General features: G+C 37.3%; 1 protein-coding gene across 8 annotated transcripts in view; it reads left to right on the top strand.

Moving 5' to 3' along the window:
• Positions 1–13,070, top strand: part of NBEAL1 (neurobeachin like 1) — an 80,156-nt gene that overhangs the window by 55,693 nt on the left and 11,393 nt on the right. For 6 of the 8 annotated variants that reach the window (XM_071434771.1, XM_071434774.1, XM_071434768.1 and 3 more), the window contains 15 exons: positions 443–576; positions 1,279–1,380; positions 2,540–2,635; positions 2,742–2,866; positions 4,071–4,211; positions 4,306–4,436; positions 5,469–5,578; positions 6,148–6,265; positions 6,906–7,003; positions 7,320–7,436; positions 7,927–8,016; positions 9,167–9,276; positions 9,852–10,024; positions 10,462–10,556; positions 12,361–12,477. In XM_071434771.1, coding sequence (XP_071290872.1) covers positions 443–576; positions 1,279–1,380; positions 2,540–2,635; positions 2,742–2,866; positions 4,071–4,211; positions 4,306–4,436; positions 5,469–5,578; positions 6,148–6,265; positions 6,906–7,003; positions 7,320–7,436; positions 7,927–8,016; positions 9,167–9,276; positions 9,852–10,024; positions 10,462–10,556; positions 12,361–12,477 — 1,757 coding nt within the window. Of the gene's footprint in view, positions 1–442; positions 577–1,278; positions 1,381–2,539; positions 2,636–2,741; positions 2,867–4,070; positions 4,212–4,305; positions 4,437–5,468; positions 5,579–6,147; positions 6,266–6,905; positions 7,004–7,319; positions 7,437–7,926; positions 8,017–9,166; positions 9,277–9,851; positions 10,025–10,461; positions 10,557–12,320; positions 12,478–13,070 lie in introns of all 8 variants that reach the window. The other 2 variants (XR_011680357.1, XM_071434773.1) reach the window with 2 other exon arrangements.

The following is a 13,070-nucleotide window of genomic DNA, read 5'->3' as shown; positions in this document are numbered from 1 at the left end:
GTAAGCATTCATCATCCATATTAATTTAGGGAACTTTAATAGAATATACACAGCTGGCTATGAAAACACGGAAGTGAAATGTTGGACAAATAATAGTAAAATTTTCCAAATCAGTATACCGAAGCGTTCAGCCTTGGAGTCTGTTTAAGAAAGCAAAGGGGTTGCTTCATACTTTTTGTCAACAGAATACATTTGTAATATGTCTTTAATCAGAAAGCAAACGTATTCTACATTCCATCAAGTATTTCTTGCTTCATTTCTTTCAGCACAACAATATCTGAAGTTAATATTTTCCTAGCAAAATGGTTAATCACATCAGCTATAAGACTTTCCTTTTCTGGGAATAACTCTGAGGTGATTGAAGCTGGTACTGCACTGTGTCTGTATGAAAAGGGTTTTTTTTGTGTACATTCCAAATCAGTAAACAGAGTGTTCCTCCTAGGGGTAGGTTTTGATTTCAAATGGCACCTTTCTCAAATTCGAGAGATCCATTTGCGTCGGTACAACCTGAGGAGGTCGGCTTTGGAGATCTTCCTTACGGATCAAACCAACTACTTCCTCAACTTCAATAAGGAGGTATGGGTTTCCTAAATGTCATGGATTCATGTAAGAAGCTCAAGGTTAGGTTTAAGATCAGTGATTGAATTTGAGTCTGGTGCCTTTCTTAATACCGTAACACTAATAGCAAACTGTTTGCTTTACATAGTCATCATGGAAAACTACACTGCAGTCTGGCACCTAGAAACTGATTAATTGTGAAAAGATAGCTAAAACGAGATTCTCCTTTTTCCTTTCTCCCTCTCTGTGATACAGAATTGCCATTTAACTAAAATCACATCAGTAGTAATCTAAATGTTTTGAAGCCCATCTTTTTGAAGATAGATCGAATTAATTGCTAATCGAAGGGGACTTTATTTTTAACAACAACAATAGAAATCATTGATTTTGATGGGCAAAGTGTAGTGAACTTTTTCCCTCTCTGGGTAATTTCAGTGATCCTTTTTATGAGAGACTATGATAAATTTCAGAATTTAGGGTGAGTTACATACTAGTAGGTCAGTGTACTAGTAGGTCATCCCTTAGAAAATGTTGCGTGGTTTGGTTTTGATGTGAAGGATGTCACATCCATCCATGTCCAAATGTTTTAAACAGCAAGAGATCAAAGTACTTGAAAGTGTAACTGTGTCCTAATTATTTCATATTTTAATTAGGAGACAAATGGCATAATTATCAGCTTCAATCTCCAGAATATTGTTTTATTAGTGCTGTTTCTAACAGGTACGAAACAAAGTATATAGTCGGATACTGTCGCTGCGCTCTCCGAACATTTCTGGGACCAGATCGCCACAGGAGCTTTTCAAAGCATCAGGTTTGATGCAGGTATGAGACCTCAGCTCAATGGTCTAAGGAATTCCTCTGTTTTTTGAAGGACTCCCCCAGTGTTTATATGGCAGCTGCCAATTTCTACCCTCAGCCTGGCCCCTGAACTTGCATGTGCATAATTTTAGGATGGTTTGGTTTGTGTTTACAGTCAGGTAAATGGGTATAGCCAGCTCTGGTGATGTGATTGACAGGCATTTTAGCATGAGCATAAAACATGGCAGATTGGCTTCTGGTTTTAGTCTATGATCTTGAGTGCTGTTTTGAAACTTCTTTCACTGGATGTGCAAATAATTTTCCCTGCTATCTTTTCATGATGGAGCTTTCAACAAAACTCACATGAAGATTAAGTGGGAATTAGTAATATTGGTAAAAAAGGAAAATGTCGTAATGTCCGTATAACCATAAACACAGATAAATTTTTAAATATAGTAAATGTAAATATAGTAAGTGTATTTTTATCTTCCATCTCTTTATGCCAAAATTGCTTTCTCTGAGGGAGGAGGCATTACAAATAAGTTTAAGATATTGGAAATACTTTGATTGCTCTTCGTTTTCCTGACAATAAAAACTATTGAGTTGTGTATTTACACAGAGAAAATGTCATCTTTCATGACATGTCTCCATCACTCTACAGACAAATACTGAGCCCTTCTGAACACAGCTCTGTCTGTTTTTTGGTTTAGAATATAATAATGGAGCAAACAAAGGTGCACAGACAATTTGGTTTACTGATTGTTAACCAATGGGAGAATAATTTAGAAATAAATCTTGATCTTAGCACTTAGATGGATTTCAAAATTCTTTTCTCCTTTTTATCAGTATCTGCATACTTGCCTTCTTTTTGTTTTTCTTATTTCCTATTTTTCTTTTCCTTTTTAGCAAGGTTGCTAATTATCTGCTGCTCTGTATTTGAAACAGTACTGTCACCAATCAGGACCTGATTTCAATGAAATATAGATAGCACAAGCACTGAATCAAAGGGAAAATAAACTTCATTATGAGAAATTGAATCTGGACTTGCATACAATTTTTGTGGTCTTGCACTTTTCACTTGGCAGTGCTATCCTCTGGCATATAGATATTGACAAGATGTGTAATTTGCAATAAATATATCTTTGATATAGTGAATTCCATTTAATCTTTCTTTGTCTTTCAGAAATGGGTGAATAGAGAAATATCCAACTTTGACTACCTTATTCAGCTAAACACTATGGCAGGACGAACTTACAATGACCTTGCTCAATATCCTGTGGTAATTAAAAAGTTAATTTTTAAGTTTTTGCCAAAGATATGTGTTTCTTCTAGTTTGAAAGATGTATTTTTAATCTCTATCTGATGTCTGACTTACTTTTTTTTAGTTTCCCTGGATTTTACGAGATTACACTTCAGAAGAACTGGACCTAAATAATCCTGCAGTATTTAGGGACCTGTCCAAACCTATAGGTGTGGTTAATGAGAAGAATGCCAAGACTGTGAAAGAGAAGTACGTATTTGAACACTTGGTTATATTTCTTTGTCTTTTCTGAGCCTCCAGGCTAATAGCACATTTAAAAAATAAAATGGTGATAGTGAATTTTTTGAAGCTGGTTTTATGACATAACAGATGCACTTGCAAATATGGTTGGTTTGTTGTTGCTGCTGCATTCAGACTATATTATATAGCACTCAGTTGTATGGCAGTGAAAGGACAAAACTTACTGTTGTAAATTTTCAGTTGTTTCTCAGCTGTGGAGATGAAAAACTGAAAGATTGTAGAAACAATTTAGTGGCTTGAAAAGACATAATGTGTCCCATATCTGCTACAAGATAGGGAATGTGAAATCATACTGCTGAGTTGAGCTGCCTAAGAGGTAGCATTGAGCCTAAATCTGTGCTTCCTCTTTTTTTCAAGCATAGATTATTATCTTCAAAATAAAATAGGTCTCAAGTGACTTTCAGCAAGTCCTCTCTAGGTGCCAGTGACAGGTACTTACACCCACACAGCAGTGTAGTGATTTTCCCCTTGTTTGCTAGTCTGGAGAGTGAGTGTGCTGTCATACCAGACTGCAGCCAGGTGTCTTCCAAAATCTTCTGAAAACTTGGAACATGGAGAATTTCCTTTGGATGACTAGGTTCTATCCTGATGGTAGTGAAGTGGGTTCTCTAAAAGTATGTTCAACTAGAATTTCTCTTACCAGCCTTGTGAGGCTGAGGAACGTATCAGCCAGATGGTGGCATGGTAGAGTGAGTTTGCCAGTAGAACAGGAAATGGGCATGAGTGTGAAAAAGATCTCTCTCCTGCATCCTGCACAGTCGAACACATTTCCTAAATCTTGCAGGAAGCCATCACAAGTCTATTCACAAGTAAATATTCATTTTAGTGGTGGGGGGTGTGTTGGTTTGTTGTATAAAGTCATCAGTCTTGTCTGCCCTTTGTCTGGTTTCTGACAGCTGATAGCAAATGCCTAGGGATGAGTATAACAGGCATGCAAAAGCTTCATCTGGTGTACATTTTTATCTTTCAGCAGTCTTTTCTTAGGGACTTGCTAAGTAAGATTTGGAATCTTCATGTTTGATGGCACTCAATGTATTTTTCCTCTCATAGACTGCTGTGGTAATTTCTTTCGAATCTTTGCCTTGAATAAGCATAATCCCCATGTAAATCAGCCATAATGCTTAGTTGTATTTATAAAGATTTCTTTTGTCAGATATGAGAATTTTGAGGATCCTCTTGGGATGATTGACAAGTTTCACTATGGGACACACTACTCAAATGCTGCTGGTGTGATGCATTACCTCATTCGGGTGGAGCCTTTCACAACACTCCATATCCAGCTTCAGAGTGGCAGGTATGCTGGGCAAATAAGCAGCCCCCTCCTGCTTCTTTCTCATCGTTTTACTGAGGGAATTGTCTAAGTCTAACCTGGATTTTCTGATCCACAGATTTGACTGTGCTGACAGACAGTTCCACTCTATTCCTGCTACCTGGCAGGCACTCATGGACACCCCCAATGATGTCAAGGAACTTATCCCAGAGTTCTTCTACTTCCCAGAGTTCCTGGAGAATCAAAATGGTAAACTGACTGGCAAGAATATTTTCACAGAAAACGATTTCTGTATTCTTCAGAAAAGAATTGTTACAGCCATTTGTGAATGCTGAGGAACACTTACTATTTAAACCTTATTGTGTGATTGTAGACATTAATCATGATGCTGGCTTTAAACTTAAAAGTTTTTCCCAGTGAAGATGCCAGTTGTGTTAAGCAGCAGCCTAAGCATAGTTTAAAATTCAGGCTATGGGCTTAAGGATGGCTAAAAATATTGTTGTTTACCCAATGGAGAGATCAGAAATGCTCACTGGGATGTTTGAAAAAGTTAGTAATAGTTAATACTGATTAAATACATAGCAAAAGTTAAAAGAGATTAATTATAATTAACTATAATGCTGATTAAAAATACAGTATCCTGCATTCTGACATGAGACTCCTTTTTAAATTCACATTTATTGTTTAGTGATTTGTTTCTCTATCTTTGCACAATTTGAAAATGGATTGTATGTTTGTGCTGGTACAATCTACTAGAGTTCTAAATTAGAAAAACTGAGAACTCCCAAGTCCCACTTTCAAGTAATTTAAATGTTTGGAGTTGTTTCAATGACAGCTGGTGAGATTTCAGACTTCTTAAAAGCCTTGATTTTATAACCATTTAAACTTCTAATTCCCTTCTTATGAATAAACTCACTGAAATGTTTTGGACTCTTAATCCTGGAAAATTGCAATATGCAATTATGTTTATAAACAAGCAAATACAGATATGTTTACAGATGGATGTGTAAAAGACCAATACTACTTCTATGGTTGGGACTTCAGCTTCAAAATAATTTCGATGTTTTGGATAATTGTTATCCATTATAATTTAAAATTGTAAACATGCAGAACAGAACTTAGCCTCCTATGTTAGTGTAGAGTTATTAGGGATTTACATTAATAACTCTTCAATATCCTTCGCTTGCATTGAGAAAATAATGATTTTTAATTTTTATTGAGAAGTCAAGGTACTTGAAATATTTTGTAGCAACTCTAAAACTTTTCTGAATTATTCACCAGGTTTTAACTTAGGCCAGCTTCAAATGTCCAAAGAGGTGGTAAATGATGTTGTTCTGCCTAAGTGGGCCCACTCCCCAGAAGACTTTATTTATAAACACAGGAAGGCTTTGGTAAGATGTGGTTTGTGTGTGTAAGGTAATCATAAAGGAAGTGCACCTGCAGATTGTTACTGTGGCTTAAATGTAAAACTAGTGGGATGGCATTGACACTAGAGTTGGCGTTGCATTTGACATTACAAGTGCCATTAGAACTTCCAGTTAAAAGCTCTGTGCACGTTGATAAAATGCTGAAAAGAGCATTTAATCTCTTGGGCATTTTGGGCACTAATGATTTGGGCATTTGCTGTCCTAGGAGAGAAAATGCAGAGGCAGGTGGGTAGGCTTCCTTTGCTATTTAAAGATGACTCTGTCTGGTGTTAGGGAGCTGGCACCTTCCCTTGCACAGGTGCATTTCAAAAGTGCATACCTTTTGTGTCACTGTATTGATTTTCCCTCTTACCTGGCAGTTACTGCCCATAGCACACAAGATTCTTATGCCTCTGCCCTATATGTTGCTAAATACCTAATTTGTGGATACTCTTAATTTAGGAATTGAATCTTTTCCATAGAGAATAGTAAAAACTTCAAGAGGGAGTTATTCTTATTCTCTTATTCTTCTAAGAGCACTTTTTTCCTTCTAGGAATCTGAGTATGTTTCTGCTCATCTTCATGAATGGATAGATTTGATTTTTGGCTACAAGCAGAGGGGACCAGCTGCAGTGGAGGCGCTTAATGTGTTCTATTATTGTACTTATGAAGGTACAAAGCATGTTCTCTTGTCATTGTCATCAGGCGTGTGAGTTTTCATTATTAGACAGTAGACACTTGATTTGTGAGTGTACCATTCAGTAGCATATGGTAAGAAAGCAGATTTATAGATGAAATATGGCAGCAAACCTTGTAATGTGTCATCAAAAAAAAAGTATAGTTTTTTTAAAAGGAGTGCTGTTACGATTTTTTGTCTTTTTTTTTTTCCTAAAAGTTACTGGGTTTTCTTGCCACTTATTTACTTGCTTAAATGCATATGTGGGAGGAGGTTTCTTGTGGTTTAGAGTTCAGGCACATCGACTGAAAGCAATTAATATTAGAGATAAATTTAATCTGTTAATTTCAAAGCTAAATTTTGGGTGGTCTTTGTGTGATACTTGTTGCTTGCAATGAGGTAAATTAAATTCATTTGATAAGACAAAGGCCTGCATTTCTTGCCTTGACAGATACACTTAAAATTCCACATGCAGAGTGGAGTTTTCAGATTGTGTTTTAAATGGAGGCATTGTCTGGGGCTTTTCTGGGGGTAAAGGGTCATAATGCTGCAAGTAAATTAAGTTGACCATATTGGTTCTTAATAAGTTGTTTGGATTGTGTTCTCTTTTTTTTCATCATTCTGATTGTGATCCAGGGGCTGTGGATTTGGATGCTTTAACAGATGAGAAAGAAAGGAAGGCTTTAGAAGGGATGATAAACAATTTTGGGCAAACTCCCTGTCAGCTGTTAAAGGTACTGCTCTTTTGCTCCCTCTCAACCAGACCTTTGTGGTTAAATACAACTGAGTTACAGGGACTTCTGAAAAAAACAATGGTTTTCAAGGTAATGATTTGTAATTTTAGCAACATTAAATCTTTGTCACATTACCAAAGAATCCATTTTCAAAGTTAATAAATTTACTTCAAAACATTAGGTATTATTTACTTCAAAACATTAGGGATATTAGGTATTTAAGACTGTTTTCCCATTAAGAGTCTGAGTACTCATGTGCATTGAACAAATTGATAAACTAGTCTAATTTGTTACTCCTTCAAATATTGCCTCCTAGGAGCCCCATCCACAAAGGCTGTCAGCAGAAGAGGTAGTACAAAGACTAACTAAAAGCGATACCTCTACTCTGAATCTCTTCCAACACCTCACTGAGCTGAAGTCATTCTTCATAGAGGTAGATGTGTTACTTGAAATTGTTTGAAGTCTAACCTGAAATTTGATGTACTTGAAACAAAAGGTCACAACCTGGATGAAAATAAACTTGCTTCCTATTTAGAGAGAATATTTTACAATGCAATGTGTATTAAATGAGCTCTGTCTTTTTAGTTGGCTTCCTTGAGGTTGAATCCCATAATCTGCTGGCTGCTTGTGTGGGTGTTGAGTATTAAACTAGTCACCACACCAAGAAAGCTGCAAGCCTCACTGGTGGTGTGTGAGGAATCACTGAACTTGGTAGTTAAACTCTCTGATTGGGGTCAGGGTTTCATTTGCAGTGTTTGTGATGAAGGTTACCTGCACAAACTGAATGGGTGTGTGCCAATGCCTTAGGGTGCTCTACAGGTCTGACACTGATTCCAGAGCTTTGCATCTTACTCTTTACAGGTTCTAGATTTATCCTTTAGTTTTTGGATATAATCAGATCAAACCCATGTCCTTTCTCTTAGGGAATTAGTGATGGTGTGCCCATTGTCAAAGCTGTTGTCCCCAGGAATCAATCACGCTCCTTTATTTCTCAGGGAAGCCCAGAGATCTTGGTGAGTTGCATGTGTCAATACTGTTCTTAAACTGTAGATAGTCAAATGGCTGTATTTTTTTTATGCAGCTTGTAGAGAAATATTTCTTAACTGTTCCTCTTCAAATGTGTTCCTTTAACCTGAAGCAACTGTCAGTTGAGTTAAATATTTATCTTCCAAGGAGAAGCCAGGCTGATTTGTTGAATGGCATTTAAGAGCTGATGAGATATGACTGTAAATTATAGTGAGGCATATTGTAAGTTGACACTTGATCAGCTTCCCTGCAACAATCAATTTGCTAATGCAGTGCAGCCCAGATTTAAAATTACAGCATTGAGTTATTAATGGTGTCATTGTTTGTCATTGCTTTCCAACCTGTATGTTAAACTATACCATATCTGGTGCATGCACCTTCCAAAGGCCTGCACTGTTTCTAAAACTAACTCTTGCACTAACACACATTCTTGTACTATGGCAGATACCAGATAATGAAAGGAGAGCAGTGGTTTTGTATCTGCATCTGTATATATGGCCTAACACTGGCCCCAGTGCAATAATACCTCTGTTTTGCAGGAAAGAACATTCCAATATTCCTATTTTGTATGTCAAAGTTACTGTGTTCACTTAATTGTCGTACATTCATAGGTTATTTGGAGCACATCTAAAATTCTCCTTGTGTTTTTCATGACTATCTAATCAAAGTAACCTTGAATATTTAAATTCCTTTGTTACTTCCTCAGAAATGAAACTGTAGTACAATGTTTGTTAAACTTCTTGTGTTAATATGTTTACTATTAACAGTTAGTATTCAGAGAAGAGAAGAAGCAGCAGCTTAAACTAAATGACTGATTTGTAATTAAATATTTGAGAGGGGTTGGTTGACTGGGATTTTTAGTGTTTGTCTCCTCCCATCCTTCCTACCCCAACTTCTCTGACCTATGTAGAACATGTACTATTTTAATATGGTTCTGTGTACCACATGTGGATTAACTCATCTGAGTGGGATTTTTTTTTTATTGATTTATTTGTTCAGGGAGAGGTGCATGTGCTTTTTCCTTTGTGGTAGGTTTTCAAGAAGCCTCTGCTGAACTTTAAGCAAGCTCTACGAGCATTGAGGCAAGCAGAAAGCAAACCTCTGGGTTTCATCAACTTTTTCATTAAACTTTTTTAGGTAACAACAAGTCTGAACTGTGTTATTGGAACTCATGGTTGGCTGCCTTATGACAAAAATATTTCCAACTATTTTACATTCATCAAAGATACAACAGTGACAAATCCCAAGTAAGCAAATTTTGAGGGGGGGTACAGATGAATGCATTTAAAATAATGAAATACAATAATTGTTGAAAATCAGTGAAAATACTGTTTTCACTGTCTGGGTTTTCACCAAAGAATTTATCTTCTGGTGTTCAGTAATATTACCTATAATCTATAATAGCATTCTAGTACAGTTATGTAAGTGGTATTTCAGGCTTCATTCTTAGAGCTACTCCTAATTTTTTCTAATTATCAATCACAAAAACTCATTGTGTAATCTGAGATAGTCTTCATACATTCTTATGCTGTAGTAATACATAGGCATATATGGCATATTTGGATTTTTTTGTTTTAGAAAATTCCTTTTTTGTCTTTAATGTTACGGTGCTTAGTAGGGACATGAGTTATCCAATTGTGTAAAAGGCTGAAAAAAGCTAAGATGAAATCTTGCTTCCAGTCACTGGTGGCAGTGCGAGTTTTACCATGGATGTAGCCTCTTCTATAGATGGAATTCATTAGTGATGTTTAAAGACGGAGGAAGTGCAAAATACATGGATGTGAACCAAGGTTACTGTTAACTGCTCATCGTTTGCCTGCAGAACACAGCGCAGCATGAGTGGTCCTTTTGCCCCAGGGCTGGAGATCACCTCCAAGCTGTTTGCAGTGTCCCATGACGCAAAGCTGCTCTTCAGTGGCGGACACTGGGACAACAGCATCCGAGTGACATCCCTTACCAAAGGCAAACTGATGGGACAGCACATCAGGCACATGGGTCAGTCACTCTGTGTTGGGAAATGGAAAGGGTTATGTGTGTTATCTGGTGGTCCCAGAATATATCCACATCCCCTGGGCACCCAAGTGTAGCAGCTGTAAAGGAATGGCAGCATAAGAACAGAGGGATGCTTGAATTGTGATTATACATAAATACTTGAGCGTGGCTTTTCAGTCATTGGACTGGTGCTTTAATGTAGTTTCAAAATAAGGCTTGCCTGCTATTTTTAGGTAGCAAAGCTGAATGTGTAAAGTGGGTACATTTGGCTGTATGATGATTTCATTGTTTAATAGTGTCACCAGCCCTTATCACAGTAGAGTATTTCATGCTGACTGCAAATCAGGATACAGTGTGACAAATTGTATCCACATTGTCAGGCTGAGGGAAATTAGTCTTAATTACCTATGTGACAACTTTGTCTTCTTTTCTTTATCTAGATATTGTGACCTGCTTGGCAATAGACCACTGTGGAATTCATTTAATTTCAGGCTCCAGAGATACTACCTGTATGATATGGCAAATTGTTCACCAGGTGGGTTATTTAGGCATACTCAGAAGCAGTTTCTGGATGTATTTTTTTTTCCTCTGTTTTGCTATTATGTTTTATTGATTTCTTTTCAGGTTTGTAGGGAAGATAGTGCACTTTAGCTATATAGTAACTGATATGTATAGTACTTCAGAGAAGACAATGGGAGTAAAATTACTAAGCTGATTGATTTTAGTGCACTATTTTAAAGGCTCTCTTTAAGATTTCATAGATTATTTTCAGGGCAGGCAAATAAGAATTTTACATTTCACTCCTAGTGGTTGCATTTTAGCACTGCCTTTTCTGTGTGGTGGGTATTGATAACTATAGCAAAGACAGCACTGTCTATTTCCTGCATTTGCACTGGCATTTGAGAATTCTTTAATATTAGTCTCATGCTTTCACACAGTGAGAGTAGTTGTGTGATCCATATGTGTACTTATACTCAATCATTATTTCCATCATTATTCATTTAAATGCTGATTTCTGATTGCTGCATTTAAGATATACAAGTAGGATTAATTGCTGGGGGAAGCTGTCATGTTTCGGACAGTAGATTTCATCAAGTCACCTTGTGTTTATCGTGGAACTAAAGTCAGCACATTAAAGCAGTAGAGTGATGAAAAATTGCATGTGCTTTCGTGGAAGCTGTCTTTATGGTGGGAGTATTTATAATTCTGTAAAGTACTTTGTAGTTACAGTGCATGGTCAAAAAAAGTAAGACCTTAGTGCTCATACGAGTAGCTTTTTGTCTCAAGTGGGGATAAATGTTGGAGATTTTTTTAGTTTATCTTTTCATGGTGAGTTAACTCACACTCTGGAAATGATCTTTATTTAGAAGTGCTTTTTCTGAAGATTTTTAATGTATTTTTTATTAATAGATACATAAATGCTATTTTATGCATAGTAAATGCTTCTTGTGAGACTTCTAACTTGGTCTTTACAAAGTGGCAGCGTATGGACTGCGTACTGGCATTTCCATTCTACTTGTCTTCTCTGCAGTGACACCTTCTGTATTTTGACACTTGTTCTGTATACCTGCATGCTTCAGGCTTTCAGGGCCTGATTGGCAAACAAATCTTTATCACAGAAATGAAAATAAATAGTTCTCTGTAGGACTATTTACAGTACCTTCTCTTTAAGGACAGTTCTTTCCTTAGAACTTGTTTGAGAATAAGTCTGTATATGCTGACAGTGCACTCACTGGGACAAAAGCTGTGATACCTGGAGTTACGTGGGGACATTGCTATTTTTAATGAGCATTATTCCAAGATTTCCTTTGTGTATTTTACTACTGGTAGTCACTGAGAAGTACTATTTGCTTCCTTTTCCTTGGAAAATGGAAAGAGTTGCTGTTATTTTAAGTAAAATAAAAGTCAATTTCAGCTTTTTTTAAGCTGGATTGTGAAGATAGTGCTTGATTCCAGGGTAAACTCTAAGAACCGGACAAGCCCAGATACACAGGTGAGGAACGAGTGTGTGGATGGGGTATGTGAACAACTCCTGTTAGGCCTGCTCACTGTTGTCCTTGCACTCCTGGACACCTGCAGGGGTAGGAGGGAAGTCAGCAAAGTAACCTTGTCTCTCACAGCCACGCAGTAACTACATGTTCATTCATTCTGGGGATTTCAGTAAGTGAGGTGCTGACAGAGGGTAATACATTGATATTGGAGTGGTGAGTTATGCCTTTGGCTCTGACTTCTATCAAATATACACCTCACACAACTGGTACTGAAGATACCAGAAGTTCATTTTTTGTTTGTCCTTCAGCTGCAAGAGAATGTGTCATTGCACTTTTTGTTACTCTCAGGGAGGAGTGCCTGTAGGCCTGGCACCTAAGCCATTACAGATCCTTTATGGGCACACAGATGAAGTTTCGAGTGTTGGCATCAGCACTGAACTGGACATGGCAGTGTCAGGATCCAGGGTAAGCACCTTCCTACTTGTCTTTTTTTGCCTCTTCTCAACCAAACTCAAACCATATCAGATGTTTGAAGTTGATTAAGAATAATAGAAAAAAAAGTCACTATTTCACAATCTCTTTCTTAAGCCTTGCTTATCAAGAAGATATTTGCCATCCCCTTTGCTGTCTGCTTAAATCAGACTATCTCAAACAGCTGTGCAGAGCATAGACCTCACCTACTGTGTGGTGTTAGAATTCTGCACAGATGAGCTTTAATATGTGTGGACTTTCTTGGAGATTTTAAGCTTCTCATAGCAGCAGTGTTCTGATTGTTTCTTCCCTGCTATGTTAACCCTGAAGGTTCTGTGCCACTTGCTCATGTTATGCCTTACTGTACTGCACAGGCAGGCTGCTGAAGTCTGGCTTTGTACTCCATGTAATGCCTACTCATAAATGTGACCTGTGAAGTGGCTGATTTGCTGCCTATCCTCCCTCTTGCCCTACTTGCATTTGTTTTTTTCACATGCCTATAGTACATGGTCTTGAGGGGAAGACTTCTTTGTGAAGAGTTCCTAATGCTCAGGAGTCCTTATCTCCCACTAAGGATTGAAGTGCAT

Source organism: Agelaius tricolor, unplaced genomic scaffold (assembly GCF_023055355.1).
Source record: "Agelaius tricolor isolate 1412-34295 unplaced genomic scaffold, bAgeTri1.0.p SCAF_10, whole genome shotgun sequence".
NCBI lineage: Eukaryota > Metazoa > Chordata > Aves > Passeriformes > Icteridae > Agelaius > Agelaius tricolor.
The sequence above is the reverse complement of the archived record's forward strand: the minus strand, read 5'-3'. Positions and strand labels throughout refer to the sequence as shown.